The 25,355-nt window shown below is 43.2% G+C and overlaps 1 protein-coding gene across 1 annotated transcript in view; it reads right to left on the bottom strand.

Moving 5' to 3' along the window:
• The window catches only part of LOC121005768 (zinc finger protein 260-like), a 32,175-nt gene that overhangs the window by 4,743 nt on the left and 2,077 nt on the right, over positions 1–25,355 (bottom strand). The window contains exons 2-3 of the mRNA XM_040438533.1: positions 18,022–18,026; positions 9,061–9,209 (exon numbers count right to left, since the gene is read on the bottom strand). Coding sequence (XP_040294467.1) covers positions 9,061–9,138 — 78 coding nt within the window. The 5' untranslated portion in view covers positions 9,139–9,209; positions 18,022–18,026. The remainder of the gene's footprint in view (positions 1–9,060; positions 9,210–18,021; positions 18,027–25,355) is intronic.

The following is a 25,355-nucleotide window of genomic DNA, read 5'->3' as shown; positions in this document are numbered from 1 at the left end:
AGCAGGGAGAAATCATGACTTCAGATGGAAAAAAATTACGAATATTCTAAAAAACTAATATATAGCACTATATATCACGGATTCGGCGTGCGGCATGGCGTAGGGCGTGCTGCGGGCTCCTCCCCCCCGCTACCTTGGGCCACCCCGTCTCTCCTCGCCTCTAACCAGCTGATCGCTCCACGGCGGTAACGGAAGGACCGCCGGGCGTCTGAGAATTCTGTGCACCTCTCAGCGGCATGACCGATATGTTAGGACCGGATGGTGCCGTATCCCTGGCCGATGCTTGATGACCGGGACAGGCAGCTGATGAATCTTGTGGCGCTGGACTGGATAATCTGCGAGCTGTGAGAGGGTATAGCAGCTGTCCCGTGCGGCGCATGAACTCCTAACGGGACGTCAAGCTGGCTTGCTGTATGGAGGGATGCACTGCGGGACGTGAGAGGAAAACCGCAGTTGCCCCGGGAGATTTATGACCCTGCATGAACTGCTGATGAACCCCGAGCTCGTGTGTCGCCCAGGTGTAACACATGCAAAGCAGCAAAATAATAAAGCAGGAAACCAACAAAGCACCGGGCCATGGAGATGTTGGCGTGAGGTGGACCGCATGGACCGCGTCTGACCTGGAACCGTTTTGCTGACCTTAACCTATCCAGGACGGGCAAGTTTTGTGAAAGTCACCTGTATAATTACAAACCGGATTCCAAAAAAGTTGGGACACTAAACAAATTGTGAATAAAAACGGAATGCAATGATGTGGAGATGGCAAATGTCAATATTTTATTTGTAATAGAACGTAGATGACAGATCAAACGTTTCATCCGAGTAAATGTATCATTTTAAAGGAAAAATACGTTGATTCAAAATTTCAGTGTCAACAAATGCCAAAAAAGTTGGGACAAGTAGCAATAAGAGGCTGGAAAAAGTAAATTTGAGCATAACGAAGAGCTGGAAGACCAATTAACACTAATTAGGTCAATTGGCAACATGATTGGGTATAAAAAGAGCTTCTCAGAGTGGCAGTGTCTCTCAGAAGCCAAGATGGGTAGAGGATCACCAATTCCCACAATGTTGCACAGAAAGATAGTGGAGCAATATCAGAAAGGTGTTACCCAGCGAAAAATTGCAAAGACTTTGCATCTATCATCATCAACTGCGCATAACATCATCCGAAGATTCAGAGAATCTGGAACAATCTCTGTGCGTAAGGGTCAAGGCCGTAAAACCATACTGGATGCCCGTGATCTCCGGGCTCTTAAACGACACTGCACCACAAACAGGAATGCTACTGTAAAGGAAATCACAGAATGGGCTCAGGAATACTTCCAGAAACCATTGTCAGTGAACACAATCCACCGTTGCCAGCTGAAACTCTACAGTGCAAAGAAGAAGCCATTTCTAAGCAAGATCCACAAGCTCAGGCGTTTTCACTGGGCCAGGGATCATTTAAAATGGAGTGTGGCAAAATGGAAGACTGTTCTGTGGTCAGACGAGTCACGATTCAAAGTTATTTTTGGAAATCTGGGACGCCATGTCATCCGGACCAAAGAGGACAAGGACAACCCAAGTTGTTATCAACGCTCAGTTCAGAAGCCTGCATCTCTGATGGTATGGGGTTGCATGAGTGCGTGTGGCATGGGCAGCTTGCATGTCTGGAAAGGCACCATCAATGCAGAAAAATATATTCAGGTTCTAGAACAACATATGCTCCCATCCAAACGTCATCTCTTTCAGGGAAGACCCTGCATTTTTCAACAAGATAATGCCAGACCACATTCTGCATCAATCACAACATCATGGCTGCGTAGGAGAAGGATCCGGGTACTGAAATGGCCAGTCTGCAGTCCAAATCTTTCACCTATAGAGAACATTTGGCGCATCATAAAGAGGAAGGTGCAACAAAGAAGGCCCAAGACGATTGAACAGTTAGAGGCCTGTATTAGACAAGAATGGGAGAGCATTCCTATTTCTAAACTTGAGAAACTGGTCTCCTCGGTCCCCAGACGTCTGTTGAGTGTTGTAAGAAGAAGGGGAGATGCCACACAGTGGTGAAAATGGCCTTGTCCCAACTTTTTGGGGATTTGTTGACACCATGAAATTCTGATTCAACATATTTTTCCCTTAAAATGGTACATTTTCTCAGTTTAAACTTGTGTTCCGTGATTTATGTTCTATTCTGAATAAAATATTAGAAGTTGGCACCTCCACATCATTGCATTCAGTTTTTATTCACGATTTGTATAGTGTCCCAACTTTTTTGGAATCCGGTTTGTATATAACTGTACCATTAACACTTAATCAACTGAACTCTAGGCTGGACTGGCCATTAACTGTGGGGGTAAACTGGTTAAACCACTAATCCACTAACAATATTAACAAGTTGAATATCTTCGAACGACCTAGGGGACCCCCTTGGTACAGGTAGAAGGGTCTAGCAATATATGCTTGAAGTGCCACTCTGAAGTTCTTGTGGATCCGGAGGGGGCCTTAGAGGATTAGGTAGAATTGTGCTCTGGGGGCTATACCCTTATGCGACAGAGTTTTTTTTTTTTAACTAAAGGTCGGAATATGGCCCCAAAAGCACAAAATAGGAAATCTTTGGGCATTACGTCCCCAAAAGGCCCAGAAAATAAAAGCCCTAAACCTAACAGAGAGGTACTTAAGATCTTCCCCCACTAAAACCCCTTGCCCGCCCAGAGGAAAAGGAAGAATCTAGAAATGCCGCAATGTTTCCTGACAATAGCGGAAAGGAGGTTATGGATAATCGAATACATATGCGCATGGAAACAATCGAGCAAATATTGGGGGACATTTTGGAGACTCTGAAAATCACCAACCAAGCCTTAGGAACTCTGACAACCACTGTGTGTTCAATGCAATCTGATATCTCTCTTATCAGGGATGATATGGATAAAATCCGCTCCAGGGCCAATGAAACGGAATCAAACCTAATTGCCACAAAAAAGAAATTTCCTTATTGGGAAAAAAATTGAGACGATGGATATAGAACATAGGGCTCTTAAGAAAGAATTAACGGATCTGGAAGACCGGTCACGCAGAGGAAAGATCCGAGGGGGGTGACCCAGGGGGATTCATTCAGAAAAGGCTGATGGACGCCCTGGGCCTAGAATCTTTTTCATCAGTATTTATGGTCGAACGGGCACACAGAGTCCCTAAAAAAATCTGCCTGTTAGCAGCTTTCTTGCTAAAATTTTGTGCACTAGTGACCGGGATAAAGTATTGAGGCGAAAGAGAGAATTAGGGGACATGATATACAATGGAAATAAAATCTCGATCTACCCTGACTATTCTTTTTCAACTCAGCTTAAAAGAAGGCAATTTGGGGAGATTAAGAAACGTCTCATTAACGCCAACAATAAATATTCTATGCTGTTCCCGGCGAAATTAAGAATAGTATATGAGGACACTTACCTTTTTTTCTAGCACTGAGGAAACTTCTGCTTGGCTGGAGGCTAGGGGGATATGAGTTTTTCAGTTTGTTGGTTCTTTTTGTGCTTGATGATGATGTACCTGTTTAATCCTTTCCTTTCGGGACCTTGTTGTTGTTCTTATTAAAGAATTCGTCTGGAACGGCGGGGGGAGAGAGGAGGGTCTCGGGGGGTGCGGGGGGGAGGCCTAGGCGGTGTGTAAGAGGAGCACGGGACTTCATTGCCTTGTTGTCACGACTGTGAATGATCCAGACAGGTCTGGGAGGAGAAGGTCGCAGCGACTTGCTACTCGCGATAGCTTGTGCGTTTGCTCCGTGGTTCAGGGTATGTCATCTGGGTTTTGCCTTGTGAACCTTTTTGTCCTGACTGGGAGTTTGTAGGCATCCTTCTCAGGTGAGTCCTGTCTGCCACTCCCAGCTACTATATTAGTTTCACTTTCACTTGCAGTCATTGCCAGAGATAGTCCTTACTTCCAGTGCTACTCTGACCTTTGAAGGAGATCGTTTGATGGTGTTGCTGTGGAGCTCTTGTCCGGCGTGGACTGTCGTGATTGAGATCGCCTTCTCTGCTCGTGACTGGATAAGTCTATCTCTGATATAGTTTGTTTGTTGCTGTCTTCCCCTGCTGTTCTCCTAGACATGAGTGATGGTGACTAGTGCTCCCATCGGCCTTTCCCCACTCTAGGCTTGTTAGAGTGACTAAGGGTTTAGGCATCCTGCTCGCCGCACGGGTTCACACCCCGTCTAGGGTATCAGGGCAGACAGGTGCCAGCTCAGGGTTAGCCCGCCCACGACCCTTAGCAGGATCTGCCAGGAGATGGGCCTCACGGATTTGTGGCAGTTTCTGTATGGGGGGAAAAAATCGCCTTCTCCTGTTTTAGTAGATCTTGCAAGGCTATGTCCAGGATAGATCTGTCCCTGGTGAGCTCAGAATTCCTGGAACAGTGCAAAAAATGAAGTACGAGCCATATGGTATCTCTGATCACACTCCAATGTTGTTGTCGACGGCTGACCCAGCGTCTTTAGATGGTAGAAAACCCTTCAGGTTAAATCCACACTGGATCCATTTGGTTGGTGACCAAGAAAGGATTGGGAAAGACATCTTAGAATTCTGGGTGCTAAACTATGGATCCACACATGTACATTTTGTGTGGGATTCCCTGAAGGCTATGATAAGAGGGATATACTGTATGAGGATCAGAAGAAAAAGGACAGAATATGCTAAGACTGAAAAGGAACTGGCAGAAAGGGTTGGGGAGTTGGAGGCAGATCTGGCTAGACAGAATGTGGAAACTGTTCGACTATCATTAATGGAGGCTAAGAGGAAATACCAGACTTTCCTATATGAAAAAGCGCAACATAAGTCTTTCTTTGCGGGACAGCAAGCCTTTCTTGAAAAGAGTAAAACAGGTAGAATGCTGGCATCGGTGATTGCTAATCAAAAGAGCCAAATTCCAATAAAGCAAATTAAGCTGCCTTCCGGTGTCTTAATTAATAACCATATAAATATTAAATCAGCCTTTACAGAACATTTCAGTAAGCTATATCAGTCGGACCTTGGAGTTGACGACGGAGCCCTGGCTCTCTTTTTAGATAGCGTGGCTCTTCCTCATCTTTCCGATCCAGACTGTTTTAAATTAAACTTACCAATTACCCTCGATGAGCTAGAGACGGCTGTCGATAGTATAAAAAGTAATACGGCCCCGGGCAGAGACGGCTTACCCTTTGAATTCTATAGAGAACATCGTAAAGCGGTACTCCCTCTCCTCCTTCAAACGCTTAATGAATCTTGGAGTAGTGGCTCACTCCCTCCTTCTTTGAGGGAGGCTTCTATTTCTTTAATCCTGAAGAAGGATAAAGACAAGAATGAAATTGGGTCATATCGCCCAATTTCATTACTTAACACCGATTACAAGATACTAGCAAAACTGCTTGCAAACAGGTTGAGGGGGGTCATTCATTCCCTGATCCACCCGGATCAGACGGGTTTTATCCCAAAACGAAATATACAATCCAATATTCGTAGGGCCTTTCTTAACATCTATACTGGGGACGGGGAGGACCGCTCCATCCTGTCTCTGGATGCTGAGAAGGCCTTTGACAGGGTGGAGTGGCCCTTCTTGTGGGGAACCTTGGACAGAATGAACTTGGGTGAGCACTTTATCAAATGGATACAATTGCTCTATCGTGGATCTACTGCTAGTGTTAAGATAAATGGGATTGACTCCGAACAGTTCCCCTTACAGCGAGGCACTCGGCAGGGATGTCCCCTCTCACCTCTGATTTTCGCCCTGGCCTTAGAACCCCTTGCATCCAGAATTCGACAATCTAATCAGATTGCTGGCTTTGGAGGGAGAGGAGAGGAAGATAAAATCAGTCTGTATGCGGACGATACTCTTGTTTTTTTGAAGCAGGGGTGGAAAGCAGTTCCACCTGTCATGAGTATCTTGGAAGAATATGGTTCACTATCAGGATATAAAGTAAATTGGGATAAATCCGAACTCCTCCCCCTTGTTCGACCACCCCCCGATAGCTCTTTAGGCATTAGGCCACTTGGACCTACTGATTCTATCCGATATCTGGGTATTAGGATTTGTGCGGATTTGACTAGATATAATCAGCTAAATATTATCCCCATGATTAATAAGGTGAGGGAGAAGATCCGCACTTGGCAAAAGTTGCCTTTGTTACAGGCAGAAAGGATTGCATTGGTTAGGATGGTGGTCCTCCCTATCGTTCTTTACCCCCTGACAGCGTGTCCGATATGGATCGATGATTCATATTTCGGGCTGCTGGATAGACTGTTGAATGAGTTAATCTGGGGGAGGGGAAGGGTTAGGATTAAGCAAAAATATCTTTGGCTCTCTGAGAAAGATGGGGGTCTGTCCCTCCCCTTCCTTCAGGGATACTATATTGCAGCTCAGATAATGTGGTGGGTGGGACCGCCAGTCTGCCTCATTGTTAAATATTTTGTTAAAGGTCTTCCAGGGGCCGTATGGGGATATTTTTTCAATTTTGGAGACTGGTCACCCAGGAAAAAGAAAAAAACAGTGCTTAATCAGCGACACGTTAAATAAGGTTTGGAATAAGATTAAAAAATTATTGGGTGTAATAGGCCCTACTCACTTTACCCCACTTTGGCACAATCATAATTTAAAATAATTTATGTTAATTGTAACATACATAGTACATAACATAGTACATAAGGCCGAAAAAAGACATTTGTCCATCCAGTTCGGCCTGTCATCCTACAAGTTGATCCAGAGGAAGGCAAAAAAACCCTGTGAGGTAGAAGCCAATTTTCTCCACTTTAGGGGAATAAAAAATTCCTTCCCGACTCCAATCAGGCAATCAGAATAACTCCCTGGATCAACGACCCCTCTCTAGTAGCTATAGCCTGTAATATTATTACACTCCAGAAATACATCCAGGCCCCTCTTGAATTCCTTTATTGTAGAATATAAATACTGGAATTCACGCAGTATCAACCGTTTAACTCATATAATATCACATGGTAATATCACCCCCTTAGATGAATTAATAAAGGGCCCAACTGTCGAGCCTTTAGATAGATATAGATATGCACAAATCAGGCACGAATTTATGAGTACTCAGGATAAGTCCCTTTTGACTATTAGGGCAAATTCCTTTTTGGATTATTGTTTTAAGCTTAAGGATACACAACTTACACTTTCTCAAATATATCGCAGATTGCGGGACTGTCTTGGGGAAATAACAACATTCAAAAGCGAGGGGGGCTGGGAAGGTGAATTGGGCGATGGGAGTAGCCTAGATTGGGATATAATATACCAAAATATAAAAAAAGTATTGATTTCCCAAAAATATAGATTGATGCAGTTCAAGATTGTACATCGCCTATACTACTCCCCAGCCTTCCTCGCCAAAATATATAAGGAAAAGAGGGATATGTGTTGGAAGTGCTCAGCAGAAAATGCTGATCTGAGTCATCTACTATGGAACTGTCCAGAAATAAGTCGTTTTTGGATCAGTATTTATGAGGAACTGTACAGAAGACAAGATCAAAGTCAATCAATGCTTTATGCAGGCAATACTGGGTCTTTTCCCCCCTATTGATTTAACTCCCTCCGAGATACGCATTTTCTTGGAGGGGTTCATGGCCGCAAAGGCCTTGATTGTTAAATATTGGGGCACAAAAAATAGCCCTACCTTCTCTGAGTGGAGGGCTTTGATGGATACCATCGACTCCTATAGAAGAATAGCAGGAAAATAGAGTGACTTTGAAAGGGTGGGTTCTCCGCTGCAAAAATCCCGGTTACAGATAGATAGAGTAATATAGGTTTGGTCGGATCACGCAGCAGGGAATCAATTAAGGGAGGGGGGTGGGTAAAAAGGGTTAATTGCATTAGTCTGTGTATAATTATATCACATTATTTATCATTCTCCAACTGTATGTTATGGAATTTTATACACTTGTCTTAGAAAACAATAAAGAAGAAATTAAAGTAAAAAAAAAAATAATAATAAAAAAATTTCCTTGTCACGTATGCAGTGCAGGTGTACCTCACACCAAAAATGGGTATATGTCACCGGCCGAACTAACAGTCAGATTAACTATAATTTCCCTGTCACATATGCAGTGCAATTGTATCTCACACCAAAAATGGGTATATGTCACCGGCCGAACTAACAGTCAGATTAACTATAATTTCCCTGTCACATATGCAGTGCAATTGTATCTCACACCAAAAATGGGTATATGTCACCGGCCGAACTAACAGTCAGACCTCCTGACGAAGCTGAGGCGAAACGCGCGTCGGGGGTTCCAGCCTGTCCTGTGCCTATTGTCTCTGCCCTCCATCATGTCTCTCGGTATGTTATGATTTTCCACCAGGTGCCTATGAGCGAATTTTGCTTATAGCCTTTATTAGATGGTTTGGTGTATGGAGACTTATTTATTTGAGCACTTCAGATAGACATTATTTTACTTTTTGCTGCCATTTGTGTATCATTAAGGGCTCAATACCCATACACTCGCTCAGTGGCTATGCAATGGAGTGATGATCACAATTATTTTAGTGGTTAGTAGTACCATATACCACTTCTCTGTAAATCACCCCATTGCATACCATACATACACTTGACATGTGTTTCAACTTTTTGGCGGGTTATAGAGACACCGGCCGGGGGACTACGGCATCCGGGTTTTTTGCTGACTTTTTCAAACTTTTTTTGTTATCAAAAAAATATATAAATAAATAAAAAAATAAATAAATAATAATAATTATATATATATATATATATATATATATATATATATATATATATATATATATCACTATATATTTGTTTTTGACCCACGCCTGTATTAATCGCGTAATATTCGCATATTACGCGATCATTACCTGATTTTCGAGTAAAATAAAAGAATATAGAATATAACGAATATTTAAATTTGGAAATATTCGACGAATATTCTACAAAATATTCGCGAAATATCGCAAATTCGAATATGACCCCTGACGCTCATCACTAATAAATATCACTCCATACATTTCCAGAGACCCTCACCTCTCCAGTCATGTCCATCTAACATAGATAAGATGATGTAATGTGACATCATCAGAATCTCTCACCTCTCCAGTAAGCCGGAAGAGGATCTCTAGGGTGAGATTTATTATACTCTCCGCCATCTTGTCCCTGTCCTTATTCATCCTTGACGGGTCAATCAGAAGAAGGCTCTCATATAGAAGATCTCCACTGAGCGGATCCTATATTGTAGGAACTTGAATGGAAAGAAGATAAGACAATGGAAAATCCTACAAAATCCGATATAAATACAGTTACTGGAGATAAAATGGGAAAACATTAACCGTTTCATGATATAGTCAGGTTTATTTGTAATGATTATTGGTGTTGCTTTTACTTAACCCCTTAAGGACACAGCCTTATTTCGCCTTAAGGACCAGGCCATTTTTTGCAAATCTGACCAGTGTCACTTTAAGTGCTGATAACTTTAAAACACTTTGACTTATCCAGGCCATTCTGAGACAGTTTTTTCGTCACATATTGTTCTTCATGACACTGCTAAAATTGGGTCAAAAAAGTTAATATTTTTGCATAAAAAAATACCTATTTTACCAAAAAATGGGAAAAATTTGCAAATTTCAAAGTTTCAGTTTCTCTACTTCTGTAATACATAGTAATACCCCCAAAAATTGTGATGACTTTACATTCCCCATATGTCTACTTCATGTTTGAATTATTTTGGAAATTATATTTTATTTTTTGGGGATGTTACAAGGCTTAGAAGCAAATCTTGAAATTTTACAGAAATTTACAAAAACCCAATTTTTAGGGACCACTACAGGTCTGAAGTCACTTTGCGAGGCTTACATAATAGAAACCACCCATAAATGACCCCATCTAAGAAACCACACCCCTCAAGGTATTCAAAACTGATTTTACAAACTTCGTTAACCCTTTAGGTGTTGCACAAGAGTTATTAGCAAATGGGGATGAAATTTGAGAATTTCATTTTTTTGCCTAATTTTCCATTTTAACCCATTTTTTCCACTAACAAAGCAAGGGTTAACAGCCAAACAAGACTGTATCTTTATTGCCCTGACTGTGCTGTTTACAGAAACACCCAATATGTGGCCGTAAACTACTGTACGGCCACACAGCGGGGCGTAGAGTGAAAGGTGCGCCGTTTGGTTTTTGGAAGGCAGATTTTGCTGGACTGGTTTTTTGACACCATGTCCCATTTGAAGCCCCCCTGATGCACCCCTAGAGTAGAAACTCCCTAAAAGTGACCCCATCTAAGAAACGACACCCCTTTTTTTTTTATTTCAATAAACGTCTAACTTACCCTAAAACAAGAGCTCTAACCCTAATAACTCCCTAACTAACCCTAATTATTTGCCAAAAACAGGTATGGATGACAGGGACTGGGGTGCTGATGTACTGTCACTATTGGCAGACAGCACACAGGCACAGGGTCACAGGGGACTAATAAGTGGGGTGATGAAGGGCACAGGAGACAAATGAGGGGTGATGAGGATCACAGGGGACAGATGAGGGGCACTTTTGGTGTGTGTGTGTTTTATCACAGGTCTAACTGCACTGCCTCCAACTTCTCTGACTGAAATGACAGGATCGAAGGTGAGAGATAGCGTCCTGTACATAACTCATTGTGATTGGTCCACAGTCAGGACCAATCACAATGAATTATGTTCAGACAGCTATTTCTCATCTCCGATCCTCTCATTTCAGAGACAGCCGGGTGCCAGAATAGGAGGAGATGTGTGCGCGCATGCGCACACGCGTGAAATCACTCATTTGAACTAACGGGATCTGCGGCGGTGATCTGCGGCCGGGACCACTGCTGATCGGTCCCTGGCTGTCAAGGGGGAGATGTTTGGTCCCCGATACAGCACGGTAATATGCGCATCAGGTGCGCGATCTCGGCAGGGGAGCATTTAAATGAACGCCGTGCATGTACGGCGTTCTGGCACAGTTTTCCCCGCCGTACATGCACGGCGTTCTGCGCTAAGGGGTTAACATGATTATGAGATTCTTACATTGTTACACATTTTATTCTATCGGTTGTACATTTTATTTAATACATTAACCATATACAAAACCTATAGAATTTTTTTTTAAACATCGTCAGTGTTCAAAACTGGTGCGGAACTGCGCCACAATTACCACAACTAAATTGTACAGCAGCAACTGCACTGTTAGCCACTTGGCCAGGTGAGAGTTCAGCTTCCGCACAACTGGATTGCTGAGGATGTAGAGTTGTTTTCTGGCCACACATTTTATTATCGATCACTGACGAAAGAGCGTAGAAGGAGGAGTCTGAGCGACAGATGAAGTATCTGATGAGGACGATGACTAGGACACTGTTATAGATGAGGACAGACTTGTTGAGGTTGCTGGCCAGTTCTATTTTCCCACTTGATCTGGTGATGTGCCTCATGTACATAGAGCAACATGGCATTTTAAAAAGACAATTATTCCCAATCAGCTGGGCAGAAATAGTACTACTAAGCACGGAACTACACCACATTTACCACAACTAAGTGGTACGGCAGCAACTGCACTGCCAGGCACTTGGCCAGATGGTGGTTCAGCTTGTAGACAAGCTAATTGCTGGTTGAGAAAAGTTTTCTCATGACCACACCTTCCGTTATGGATATCTCATGACAGATTAAAGGACGAGCAGGAGGAGGAGTCCGAGTAAGAGAACACTGATGATGATGACAACAAGGACACCATACTGCTTCGGGATGCTGGCTGGCTTCCACAAAAAAGACCAGGTGTCACGGCCCATGGTGTGTTTTGTGACACTTTCCTTCACTTGCGGTTGCCCGTGGCAACGTGTGGTGTTGTGTGCATGTGGTGGCAGTGTCTCGGCCTTCTTGCTGTTTCCCAGGACATGGTTGCCTCTCATGCCGTTGCCGGCGGTAACAGGTAGAGTGTGATGTTTGTGTGTACACTTCCCCTTTAAGTGGCTTTCTTCCCTTGCCTGGTGTTGGAAGGGTTAATTCCCTTCCTAGTGAGTGTATGGGTGTGGCTACTTGGGCTATTTAGCTCCTGCTGGATGCCAGAAGAAGAGGGGTACTCCAGCCATGGTGTTTGCTGGAGTCATCCTCCTGGTCTCTATACCATCTGCCCAGTGAGGGCCACCCTTGTGGTCATAAGTAATGTTTAGACATTGATCTTCCTATGTTATGCTATGTCTAGTGGTGTCTCTAGGTTTGTTGCAGCTTATGGTTTCTGGGTTCCTGTGTGCTTTGTGTGCGTGTCCTTTTGTGTTTGGTGTAGACATTAGCACTTGTGCACGGGTTCCAGTCTGTGTGTCTGTGGCAAGTAGGTGTGGTACTAGTTTCCCTACCTGCCATTTCCATATGCTGTATATGTTTCCCCTTCCTTGCAGCTTGGCCAGTGAGACTCCTGTTCGTCCGTGCCTAGGAGGAACAGGTCGTCTTACCCTGCTCCTAGTCCAGGGCTATCCTGAGGGCTAGAAGGGACCCTAGGTTCCGGAGTATGAGCCCTCCTACCATCAGGGTTGGCTCATACAGCTAGGAGTCAGGGTCAGATTTAAGGAATGCGTTAGGAGGTGACCTGCTCCCTGATTCCTGTCCTGGCCCAGCAGCTACCCTTTATTATTGATACCGCACGGCTGAGGGTTTCCCCACCCTCAGCCGTGACACAAGGAGGAGGAAGACAGAGGACACACTTGTTCCAATTCAGAATGCTGTCCAGTTATATTTTCCCACAAGATCACGTGATGCCGCCTCATGTGCAACAATAGAGCCCTGGTACCTATGTTTGTGTCTTTAACCCCATGGCTTATTTTAACCCTTTCTACACCAGGCCAGTTTTCATCTTCCAGCACAGACAATTTTTTGCAAATCCAACGTGTCACTTTATGTGGTAATAACTTTGGAACACTTTTTCTTATCCAAGCCATTCTGAGACTGTTTTCTCATGACACATTGTACTTAACGACAGTGCTAAATTTGAGTCAATATATTTTTAATTTACTTACCGTATTTTTCGCCCCATAAGACGCACTTTCCCCCCCCCCCCCCAAAAGTGGGGGGAAAATGCCCCTGCGTCTTATGGGGCGAATGCTTCCATTTTACATCGCAGTCTGCGACGCTGCAGCATCGCGGACTGCGATGTATGAGCCGGGAGAGCGGAGGGGCTGGAGTCCGGAACTAGGGGCGGCGCCCGGTGCAGTCACTGTACTCTTACACCGTGCCCCGCCGCTCACCGCAGTATTTATAAACATGAATCCTCATCCTGTAACTAACGCTGTGCTCTGCCATGTTCCCATGTCCCCTGTATCCCCACAGCACTTACGAACAAGCTCCCATAGCAGGCAGAGCGGACGGCAGCAGTAACGTCACTCACTGACGTTGAGCGCCTGCTCCTCCCACTTTATGAATGAAGCAGGCGGAGCAGACGCGCGACGTCAGTGAGTGACATTACTGGTGCCGTCCGCTCTGCCTGCTATGGGAGCTTGTTCGTAAGTGCTGTGGGCATACAGGGGACATGGGAACATGGGAGAGCGCAGCGTTAGTTCAACTTAATAACAGGATGAGGCTTCATGTTTAGAAATAATTCGGTGAGCAGAGGGCCGGTGTATTTTGGGGTACACTGTTATGAGGGGGATCTGTGGATGACATATAGCAGTGTCATCCACAGATCCCCCCATAACAGTTCCATCCACAGATCCCCCACTCCATAACAATGCCATCCACAGATCCCCCACCCCATAACAATGCCATCCACAGATCCCCCCACCCCATAACAATGCCATCCACAGACCCCCCCACCCCATAACAATGCCATCCACAGATCCCCCCACCCCATAACAATGCCATCCACAGATCCCCCCACCCCATAACAATGCCATCCACAGATCCCCCCACCCCATAACAATGCCATCCACAGATCCCCCCACCCCATAACAATGCCATCCACAGATCCCCCCACCCCATAACAATGCCATCCACAGATCCCCCATAACAGCGCCATCCACAGATCCCCATAACAGTGCCATCCACAGATCCCCCACATGACAGTACGTCATCCACAGATCCCCCATAATAGTGTCATGCACAGACCACCATTAATTCAAAACCCACCAAAAGCACACCTTTTGGTTAAAAATATTTTTTTTCTTATTTTCGTCCTCAAAAACCTAGGTGCGTCTTATAGGCCGGTGCGTCTTATAGGGCGAAAAATACGGTATATAAAAAAATCCCAAATTTACCAAAAATTTTGAAAAATTCGAAATTTTCTAAATTTGAATTTCTCTACTGTTAAGACAGCTAGTAATGCCTCATAAAATAGTTAGTTATCAGTCATCATTCCTAATATGCCTGCTTTATGTTGGCATCATTTTGTAAATGTCATTTTGTTTGGCTTAGAAGTCATTTTTAAAATTTTCAACAAAATTTCCAAAAACATTTGTTTAAGCACCAATTCAGTTATAAAGTGATTTTGAGGGGCTTACATAATGAAAATGTGATACCCCAGAGTGGCATTACCACCTTTGTCTGGCCCACCCACTATCTTCAATGGTGTATCCCGTGTCATTTTATACATCTAGTATCATGTCCCGCATAATGTGTATTTGTATTTCTTACTTTATCATGTTAAAGTGTAATGTGCCTGGTTTACCAGCAGATGGCGGCAATCTTGGCAGAGTTAGTTTCCCTGAGAGGGGAGAGGTTGTGTCTAGAGCAGTCCCTGCAAGAGGAAGGCTGTGTGTTGGTCAGAAGAGCACTGTCTGCTCTGTTGGGCCCAGAGGCCTAAGCCGAGTGCCTTTTAAACCAGGAAGAAAGATTTCCTGGACAAAGATAAAGAGAGAAAGAGCTAAAGACAAAGATAACAGAAAGAGACAGATCAAGATAAAGACAGATTACAACAAAGAGTAAGAAGTTGCAGCATACAGCAGAAAGCAAAAGGAAAGGTTCCTATTTAATCCAGCCAACATAGAAGTGCTGAGTGAGTACAGATGTAGCAGAGCTGATTGTGTTTGCCTGCCAGACGTTAAAGGACTTCTGTCAGCCCACTAAACATTTTTTTTTTTTTGTTTAATAATAATCCCTACACTGCGATCTTTGCATACATAAGTAAAATAATAATTTTCGTTCAGTAGAATTTGATAAAACGCTATTTTTATAATATGTAAATTACCTTCCGTTCCCTGGCCCTGTCAATCACAATGCGGAGGGGGCGTCATTACGATCGGAGGATGTGGCTGCTACCAGCAAGTAGCCGCCCTACTTGCTGGTAGCAAGGTAATTTACATATTATAAAAATAGCGTTTTATCAAATTCTGCTGAACGAAAATTATTATTTTACTTATGTATGCAGAGATCGCAGTGTAGGGATTATTATTAAACAAAAAAAAAAAAACGGTTTAGTGGGCTGACAGAAGCCCTTTAAGCCCAAGTCTGCTGATAACCAAGAGAAAGTTGGAAGATTGTTTCCTGATGAAAGTTTGCCATGTAAAGCTGTTAACTACTTTAATACAAGTCTGGACTCCATTTCTTCTACCAAATTCCTCAACTGTTGACCCTTTTATCGCTGCTTCGGGCGACGCCTGGGGTTCCGGAAATCCAGGTAGGAGCACTGTGACAAGTGCAAAAGCCGCACCTAAAGGGACACTATAGGCAACTCTTACACCACTCTGGCAATCCTACACCTGGGTCCCACAATCACCTTCTACATAGGGGGATCTAATCCCTCGTTGCTGAAATGCAACTGGCGTCACGACAAAAACTCTAAAAACTCACATAACACCTGTAGAAGAGACCCCTGGCTCCGAAACGGCACATTGCAGAAACCACCCATAAATGACCCCATTTTAGAAATTACACCCCTTAAATTATTCAAAATTAATGTTATAAACTTTTTTAACCTTTTAGGTGTTCCACGAGAATTAAAGGAAAATGGAGGCGAAATTTCAACATTTCATTTTTTTATGCAGATTTTTCATGTTAATCAATTTTTTCTTGCAACACAGCAAGGGTCAACAGCAAACTAAACCTCAATATGCATTACTCTGATTCTGTAGTTTACAGAAATACCCCATATGTGGTGGTAAACTGCTCTATGGGCACGTGGCAGTGGTCAGAAGGAAAGGAGCGCCATATGGATTTTGGAGGCAGATTTTGCTAGAATGGTTTTTGGGCACCATTTTGTATTTGAAGAGACCCTGATGTACCCAAAATTTGACCCAAAATTTGTTGCCTATTTTCTCCTGAATACGAAATCACCCCATATGTGGTGGTAAACTGCTGTGGGGGCACATGGCAGGACTCAGAACGGAAGGAGCGCCATATGGCTTTCGCAGTGCAGATTTTGATGGATTGGTTTATGGGCGTCATTGGTTTTTATTTTTTGAGTGATTGTCTTATGTGGGGGATCATTTTTTGTGGGATGAGGTGACATTTTCGTTGGCACCATTTTAGGGTACAAAAGACTTTTTGATTGCTTGGTATTACACTTTTTTGTGGCTGTTTTAGCAAAATTTTAAAAAATATTTTTTACAGTATTCACCTGAGGGGGCATATAATGTTATATTTTTATAGAGCATATTGTTACGGATGCACGATACTCAATATGTCAATTACAGATGGAGCAGAGTTAGCACTCCAGCTCTTAACTCAAATTTCTTAACGCATTATCTTGAGACAAAAGCCATTGAAAAGCAATTGAAGGTGTTTGCTCAGATTAGATAACACAACTCAGAAATCTCAAAAACCATTTTCTGACTGCCCTATTTTTTTTATTTTTCTGGCGATTGTCTTAGGTAGGGTCTCATTTTTTGTGGGAAGAGATGGAGGTTTGATTGGTATCATTTTGCGGTACATAAGATTTTTTGATCGCTTGGTATTACACTTTTTGTGAGGCAAGGTGACAAAAAATGGCTCTATTTTTTACAGCATTCACCTGAGGGGGCATCTCATGTTATATTTTTATATAGCAGGTTGTTACGGACATGACGATACCTAATGTGTCTATCCTTTTTATTTTTGTTAAGTTTTAAACAGTAAATGCATTTTTGAACAGAAGTAAATCTTGTTTTTGTGTTGCCATTTTCTGAGAGCCTATATTTTTTTCTTTTTTGGGCCATTGTCTTAGGTAGGGTCATATTTTTTGCGGGACGAGATGACGGTTTGATTGGTACCATTTTGGGCTAAATACATCTTTTTGATCGCTTGGTAATACACTTTTTGTGAGAGAAGATTATCAAAAATGGCTGTTTTGGCACTGGTTTGTTTTTCTTTTTTCTTTTAGTGACAGGGTGGATCATGTGATATTTTTATAGAGGCGGTCGATACGGATGCAGCAATAGCTTATATGTATACTTTTCTTTTTTTCCTATTTTTTTTTTGTACTTAATTATGGGAAAAGAACACTTTTTTTAAAATTGAAACTTTTATATTTTTTTATTATACAAAACTTTATTTTTAATTATTTTTTATTTCTTGTTTTCCCCACAACTTTTGGGGGTCTGATCCCCTGTACAATGCATTACAATACTTGTATTACTTGTAATGCAGTGTATTACTTGTAATGCAGTGTATAAGGCCCCTTTCACACGGGCGAGTATTCCGCGCGGATGCGATGCGTGAGTTGAATGCATTGCACCCGCACTGAATACCGACCCATTCATTTCTATGGGGCTGTTCACATGAGCGGTGATTTTCACGCATCACTTGTGCATTGCGTGAAAATCGCAGCATGCTCTATATTCTGCGTTTTTCACGCAACGCAAGCCCCATAGAAGTGAATGGGGTTGCGTGAAAATCGCAAGCATCCGCAAGCAAGTGTGGATGCGGTGCGATTTTTTACGCATGGTTGCTAGGTGACACAGTCTAGTCACTGTATTTCCTGACCAGCGCTGTAATAATACCGCGCTGCGGGAAGTGACATCCTAACCAGCGGCGTAGTACTATGGCGCGCTGATCGGGTGGGTGTAGGAGCTGCGCCCGCCCTATCAGCTACAGGGGACCGGCTGTTCCCATTAGCCGGACCCCTGCTGTATGCGCCGGCGCATTAACCCTCACTATGCCGCTGTCAGCGCTGACCGCGGCATGTGCGGGCTGTGTGGAGGGAGGGAGCGAGCTACCTCCCCTTCCCCATAGCGTCCTCACGCTGCTATGACAGGGACCCGATGGCAGGAAAGGCTTCCACAGGCATCGGGGCTGCCTTCCATGTAAGGCCTCTTTCACACTACCGTATGGCTATTTCAGTGTTTTGCGGTCCGTTTTTCACAGATCCGTTGTTCCGGTTTTTTTTTTCCGTTGTGTTTCCGTTTCCGTTCTGTTTTTCTGTTCCGTTTTTCCGTATGGCACATACAGTATACAGTAATTACATAGAAAAAATTGGGCTGGGCATAACATTTTCAATAGATGGTTGCCCAAAAACGGAACGGATACGGAAGACATACGGATGCATTTCACTATGTGTTCCGTTTTTTTTGCAGACCCATTGACTTGAATGGAGCCACGGAACGTGATTTGCGGGCAATAATAGGACATGTTCTATCTTTCAACGGAAAGGGAAAACGGAAATATGGAAACTGAATGTATACGGAGTACATTCCGTTTTTTTTGCGGAATCATTGAAATGAATGGTTCCGTATACGTAACGCAAAAAACGGCCCACAAAACGGAAAAACAAAACTGTAGTGTGAAAGAGGCCTAAGCCTGTGAGATCCAGCCTCCTGTATCTCACAGGCAGGAAGGCTGTAAATGTATTACAGTGAGTAATTAACTCTTAGGCCTCTTTCACACGGGCGTTGCGGAAAAATGTGCGGGTGCGTTCCGGGAACACCCGCAATTTTTCCGCGCGAGTGCAAAACATTGTAATGCGTTTTGCACTGGCGTGAGAAAAATCACGCATGTTTGGTACCCAAACTTGAACTTCTTCACAGAAGTTCGGGCTTGGGATAGGTGTTGTGTAGATGTAATTATTTTCCCTTATAACATGGTTATAAGGGAAAATAATAGCATTCTGAATACAGAATGCTTAGTAGGTGATCAATTGAGGGTTAAAAAAAAAATTAAAAAAATTAACTCACCTTCTCCTCTTGTTCGCGTAGTTCCCGGTCTCTTCTTTACTTCTTAAAAGATGAACTATCGGCTAGGACCTTTGGTGACGTCAGATCACATGCTCCAATCACATGGTCCATCACCACGGTGATGTACCATGTGATTGGAACATGTGATCTGACGTCACCAAAGGTCCTTTAGCCCACAGCTCATCATTAAAAAGTAAAGAAGAGACCGGGAACTACGCGAATAAGAGGAGAAGGGGAGTTAATTTTTTTATTTTTTTTTAACCCTCAATTTATCACCTACTAAGCATTCTGTATTCAGAATGCTATTATTTTCCCTTATAACCATGTTATAAGGGAAAATAATTACATCTACACAACACCTATCCCAAGCCCGAACTTCTGTGAAGAAGTTCAAGTTTGGGTACCAAACATGCGTGATTTTTCTCACGCCAGTGCAAAACGCATTACAATGTTTTGCACTCGCGCAGAAAAATTGCGGGTGTTCCCGGAACGCACCCGCACATTTTTCCGCAACGCCCGTGTGAAAGAGGCCTAAGAGTTAATTACTCACTGTAATACATTTACAGCCTTCCTGCCTGTGAGATACAGGAGGCTGGATCTCACAGGCTTAGGCCTCTTTCACACTACAGTTTTGTTTTTCCGTTTTGTGGGCCGTTTTTTGCGTTACGTATACGGAACCATTCATTTCAATGATTCCGCAAAAAAAACGGAATGTACTCCGTATACATTCAGTTTCCATATTTCCGTTTTCCCTTTCCGTTGAAAGATAGAACATGTCCTATTATTGCCCGCAAATCACGTTCCGTGGCTCCATTCAAGTCAATGGGTCTGCAAAAAAAACGGAACACATAGTGAAATGCATCCGTATGTCTTCCGTATCCGTTCCGTTTTTGGGCAACCATCTATTGAAAATGTTATGCCCAGCCCAATTTTTTCTATGTAATTACTGTATACTGTATGTGCCATACGGAAAAACGGAACAGAAAAACAGAACGGAAACGGAAACACAACGGAAAAAAAAAAACGGAACAACGGATCTGTGAAAAACGGACCGCAAAACACTGAAATAGCCATACGGTAGTGTGAAAGAGGCCTTACATGGAAGGCAGCCCCGATGCCTGTGGAAGCCTTTCCTGCCATCGGGTCCCTGTCATAGCAGCGTGGGGACCCTATGGGGAAGGGGAGGTAGCTCGTTCCCTCCCTCCACACAGCCCGCACATGCCGCGGTCAGCGCTGACAGCGGCATAGTGAGGGTTAATGCGCCGGCGCATACAGCAGGGGTCCGGCTAATGGGAACAGCCGGTCCCCTGTAGCTGATAGGGCGGGCGCAGCTCCTACACCCACCCGATCAGCGCGCCATAGTACTACGCCGCTGGTTAGGATGTCACTTCCCGCAGCGCGGTATTATTACAGCGCTGGTCAGGAAGGGGTTAATCCTGCAGATCTGTGTTTTTTTGTGCTGGCCTGATGGAGATAAACTTGCATTACAGGAGATACTTGCACAGATCTAGAAGCAGCCGAGCTTGGCATAAGCCTGACACGTCTTGTGCCTTTGCTCACAGATCAGAAGTATCACCAGGTCCTGAGCTGACCAGGAGATCTGCCCCCGTCACTCCTCTTGGAGGTTTGGGCTTCCGTTGCCTCTGCTCTTTATTGCTGCTACAGCCACCAACCTCCTCATCTGATGTCTCCTCTTGATCATCCCGATCCAGCTCCTAGTTCCTGTACAACACACAATTATCATCAAAGTCCTGTCTCCACCACTTTTATCAGACTGTAAGGGTCCATTTACACGTCCACAATTTCATTCCGCATTTTGCCGAACGGAATTGCGACCCATTCATTTCTATGGGGCACTTCCGGGTCCGCAATTCCGTTCCCGAAAAAAATAGAACGCAATTGCGGACAAGAATAGGCATATTCTAAGTGTCGGCAATGTGCGGTCCACAAAATGCGGAACGCACATTGCCACTGTCCGTGTTATTCGGATCCGCAAAACACTTTACGGACTTCGGAATGGAGCCTAATACGTCATCCTCAGATCATTGACCCTCCTCCCAATTTCTCTGTATTTGGTCTGAGTGCCACTGTCACAACCACTGCCCCTACCTCCGTCACCATGGCTACCTTGTTGTCCTCAATAATAATGTGGAACTTATCGGCAGCGAGGGAGAACTGTGGTGCTGCTACTGCTGCTTACACTACTACCCACATGCTAATTCTGGGAGGCATTTTGCACTCTTATGTTTACCACACATTTTATTATGAGGCCTTCAAAAAAAAAGTCCTGGGTTTGATACACAGATCATTAAACAGTACTAGCAAAATTGCAAGTGTTTTTTATATACTTTAAAGTTATAAACAAAATTTCTCCCCTTCTACAAACACACTGCACACTGGTATTGATAATTTAAAATGCGTAAAATAAAAATGCCCTGTTACTGTAATTATTGCAGCATATGTTCAGTAATATGCATGGTATCGTGACACAATAAAGTGCATTAATAGTTAAAGGGGTTATCCGATTCCTGAAATGCCCCCCCATATGCCCGGGCCCCTCACACACAAAATACTGACCTTGCCAGTACCTGCATCGCTTCTGGTCCCTGCATGGCCGTAGTTGCTTCTCCCCATGCGCGGATGAAAACATCCAGTGTTGGGAGGGGCAGCCAATGGCAGGCGGCGACGGGGACAAGCCTCTCTAGCATCGCACGTTATCGCACAATTCATGTGAAATTAATTGCCAGAACTTTGGATTTGTTTGGCATAGAAATTTTTATGAACTTCATAAAGAATCAGATCAGTTTCTAATTGATTCGCTCATCTCTACTATAGACCTTATCTTACCCAGTAACTATTAAAATAGTACCTGTACATTTCCGATCACCGCCGCGCAGCGGGTGGTGATCGGAACAAGGTGCCTGCTCAAATCATTGAGCAGGCACCCTGGGACAATGCGCGGGGGGGTCCCGTGACCCCCCCGTGTCGGCGATCACCGCAAACCGCAGGTCAATTCAGACCTGCGGTTTGCGGCCTTTACGGGAGTTGCGGCAGGCAGTCAGCAGTGCCATCGGGTCCCCGTGCGGCTATAAGGGGGACCCGATGGCATGGAAGGCAGCGCGATGCCTTCCTTAGGCATCAGAGCTGCCTTCTGGTGACGAGCCTGTGAGATCCAGAGGGCTGGATGAGTAATACACACAGTATTACTCATACAGCCAATGCATTTCAATACAGAAGTATTGGACTGCATTGTAAAGGGGATTAGACCCCCAAAAGTTGAAGTCGCAAAGTGGGACAAAGAATAAAGTGGGGGGAAAAAGTTTAAAAAACGAAAGTTTAAAAAAATATATATTCATTTCCCCCCAAAAAAAAATATTTGGGGAAAAAAAAAGAAAAAAGTAGACATATTAGGTATCGCCGCATCCGTATCGACCGGCTCTATAAACATATCACATGACCTAACCCCTCAGATGAACACCGTAAAAAATAGAAACTGCTAAATAAACCATTTTTTTGTCACCTTACATCACTAAAAGTACAACAGCAAGCGATCAAAAAGGCGTACGCCCATCAATATAGTACCAATCTAACCGTCACCTCATCCCGCAAAAAATGAGCCCCTACCTAAGACAATCGCCCAAACAATAAAAAAAAACTATGGCTCAGAATATGGAGACACTAAGGCCTAGTTCACACTTCAGTGATTTGATCAGTGACTTCCATCGGCGATTGTGAGCCAAAACCAGGTGCAGGTCAAAAACACAGAGCAGGTGCAGATATTTCCATTACACCTTATCTCTGTGGAGGCTCCAATCCTGTTTTTTGGCTCACAATCACTGATGGAAATCACTGACCAAACACGGACGTGTGAACTAGGCCTCAAACATATTAGTAAACTAAAAAAAGTGTACATATTAGGTATCGCCGTGTCCGTAATAACATGCTCTATAAAAATCTCACATGACATAACCCCTCAGGTGAACACCGTAAAAAAAAAAGTGTAAAAAAAGCCAAAAAGTGTAACAGCAAGCGATCAAAAAGTCATACACACCCCAAAATAGCGCCAATCAAACAGTCATCTCATCCCGCAAGAATCATACCCTACCCAAGATAATCGCCCAAAAACTGAAAAAACTATGGCTCTCAGACTATTGAAACACTAAAACCTGATTCTTTTTTTGTTTAAAAAAAGAAATCATTGTGTAAAAGTTACATACAAAAAAAAAAGCATACATATTAGGTATCGCCACGTCCGTAATAACCTGCTCTATAAAAATATCACATGACCTAACCCCTCAGGTGAATACCGTAAAAAGATAAAAATAAAAACTGTGTAAAAAAAGCCATTAAAAGTCATACACAACCCAAAATAGTGCAAATCATCCCGAAAAAAAATTAGCCTTTACACAAGACAGTCGCCTAAAAAATAAATAAAATATGGCTTTCAGAATGTGGAGACACTAAAGAATCATTTAAAAAAAAAATGCTTTGTTATGTAAAACTGAAACAAACAACCAAAAAAAGTCATATTTGGTATTGTCGCGTCTGTGACAACCTGCTCTATAAAAATATCACATGATCTAACCTGTCAGATTAATGTTGTAAATAGGAAAAATTTAAAACGGTGCCAAAACAGCTATTTCTTGTTATCTTGCCACACAAAAAGTGTAATATAGAGCAACCAAAAATCATATGTACCCTAAACTAGTACCAACAAAACTGCCACCCTATCCCGTAGTTTCTGAAATGGGGTCACAGTTTATACTCTAGGAATGCATCAGGGGGGCTTCAAATGGGACATGGTGTCAAAAAAACAGTCCTGCAAAATCTGCCTTCCAAAAACCATATGGCGTTCCTTTCCTTCTGCGCCCTGCTGTGTGCCCGTACAGCGGTTTACGACCACATATGGAGTGTTTCTGTAAACTACAGAATCAGGGCCATAAATATTGAGTTTGTTTGGCTTTTAACCCTTGCTTTGTAACTGGAAAAAAATTATTAAAATGGAAAATCTGCCAAAAAAGTGAAATTTTATCTCTATTTTCCATTAATTCTTGTGGAACACCTAAAGGGTTAACAAAGTTTGTAAAATCAGTTTTGAATACCTTGAGGGGTGTAGTTTCTAAAATGGCGTCATTTTTGGGTGGTTTCTATTATGTAAGCCTCAAAAATGGGTTTTTGAAAAATTCAAGATTTGCTTCTAAACTTCTAAGCCTTGTAACGTCCCCAAAAAATATAATATAATTCCCAAAATGATCCAAACATGAAGTAGACATATATGGAATGCAAAGTAATAACTATTCTTGTAGGTATCACTATGTATTATAGAAGTAGAGAAATTGAAACTTGAAAATTTGCTAATTTCCTCAAATTTATTGTAAATTTGGTATTTTTTTAGAAATAAAAATGAATTTTTTTGACTCCATTTTACCAGTGTCATGAAGTACAATATGTGACGAAAAAACAATCTCAGAACGGCCTGGATAAGTCAAAGCGTTTTAAAGTTATCACCACATAAAGCGACACTGGTCAGATTTGCAAAAAATGGCCTGGTCAATAAGGTGAAAATGAGCCCGGTCCCTAAGGGGTTAAATGGCATCATTAAAAAAAAATTAATAATAATACAACCTATCCCCCCAAAAACCTGTACGGCAACCAAAAAGTAAAAGACTTTGGGGGAGATTTATTAAACTAGTGTAAAGTAGAACTGGCTTAGTTGCCCATAGCAACCAGTCAGATTCCATCATTTTCCAAAGGAGCTGTAAAAAATGAAAGGTGGAATCTGATTGGTTGCTATGGGCAACTAAGTCAGTTCTACTTTACACCGGTTTGATAAATGACCCCATTACTGCTTATGTTAGGAGGGGAAGAAAAGAAACCGTCCCAATTGGTTTGATCCTAAAAGGGTTAACCCCAACTTCTGCTCAGGGAGTTCAGGAAAGACCCACCTCTGTAGCTGGAAACTACGGGTCACCGTCCAGGACAAACTTCCTCCAGTCCTGAGAAGGCGGATTCTGTCCTCACTGACTGATTACCTGCCCCAGTAATCCTGACAGACAATGGCGGTGACTGTACACATACCTCCATCTGCACCGCTGGACACTACATGGATGGGGGAGACTAGTGGGCTAAAGGACCTTTCATGATGTCATGACCATGTGACCATGTGTGGGAGGAGTCAGGCTCCAGGCTGTGCAGCTGGAGGAGGTAAAGGACCTTTCATGATGTCATGGTCATGTGACCATGTACGGGCGGAGTCGGGGGTCACATGACCAAGCTCTGCCATGATAGGCTTATATCCTCAATGTGTAGTTA

The sequence above is a fragment of the Bufo bufo genome, chromosome 6 (assembly GCF_905171765.1).
Source record: "Bufo bufo chromosome 6, aBufBuf1.1, whole genome shotgun sequence".
Classification (NCBI taxonomy): domain Eukaryota; kingdom Metazoa; phylum Chordata; class Amphibia; order Anura; family Bufonidae; genus Bufo; species Bufo bufo.
Note: the sequence above shows the minus strand (reverse complement) of the source record. Positions and strands in the feature narration are given on the sequence as shown.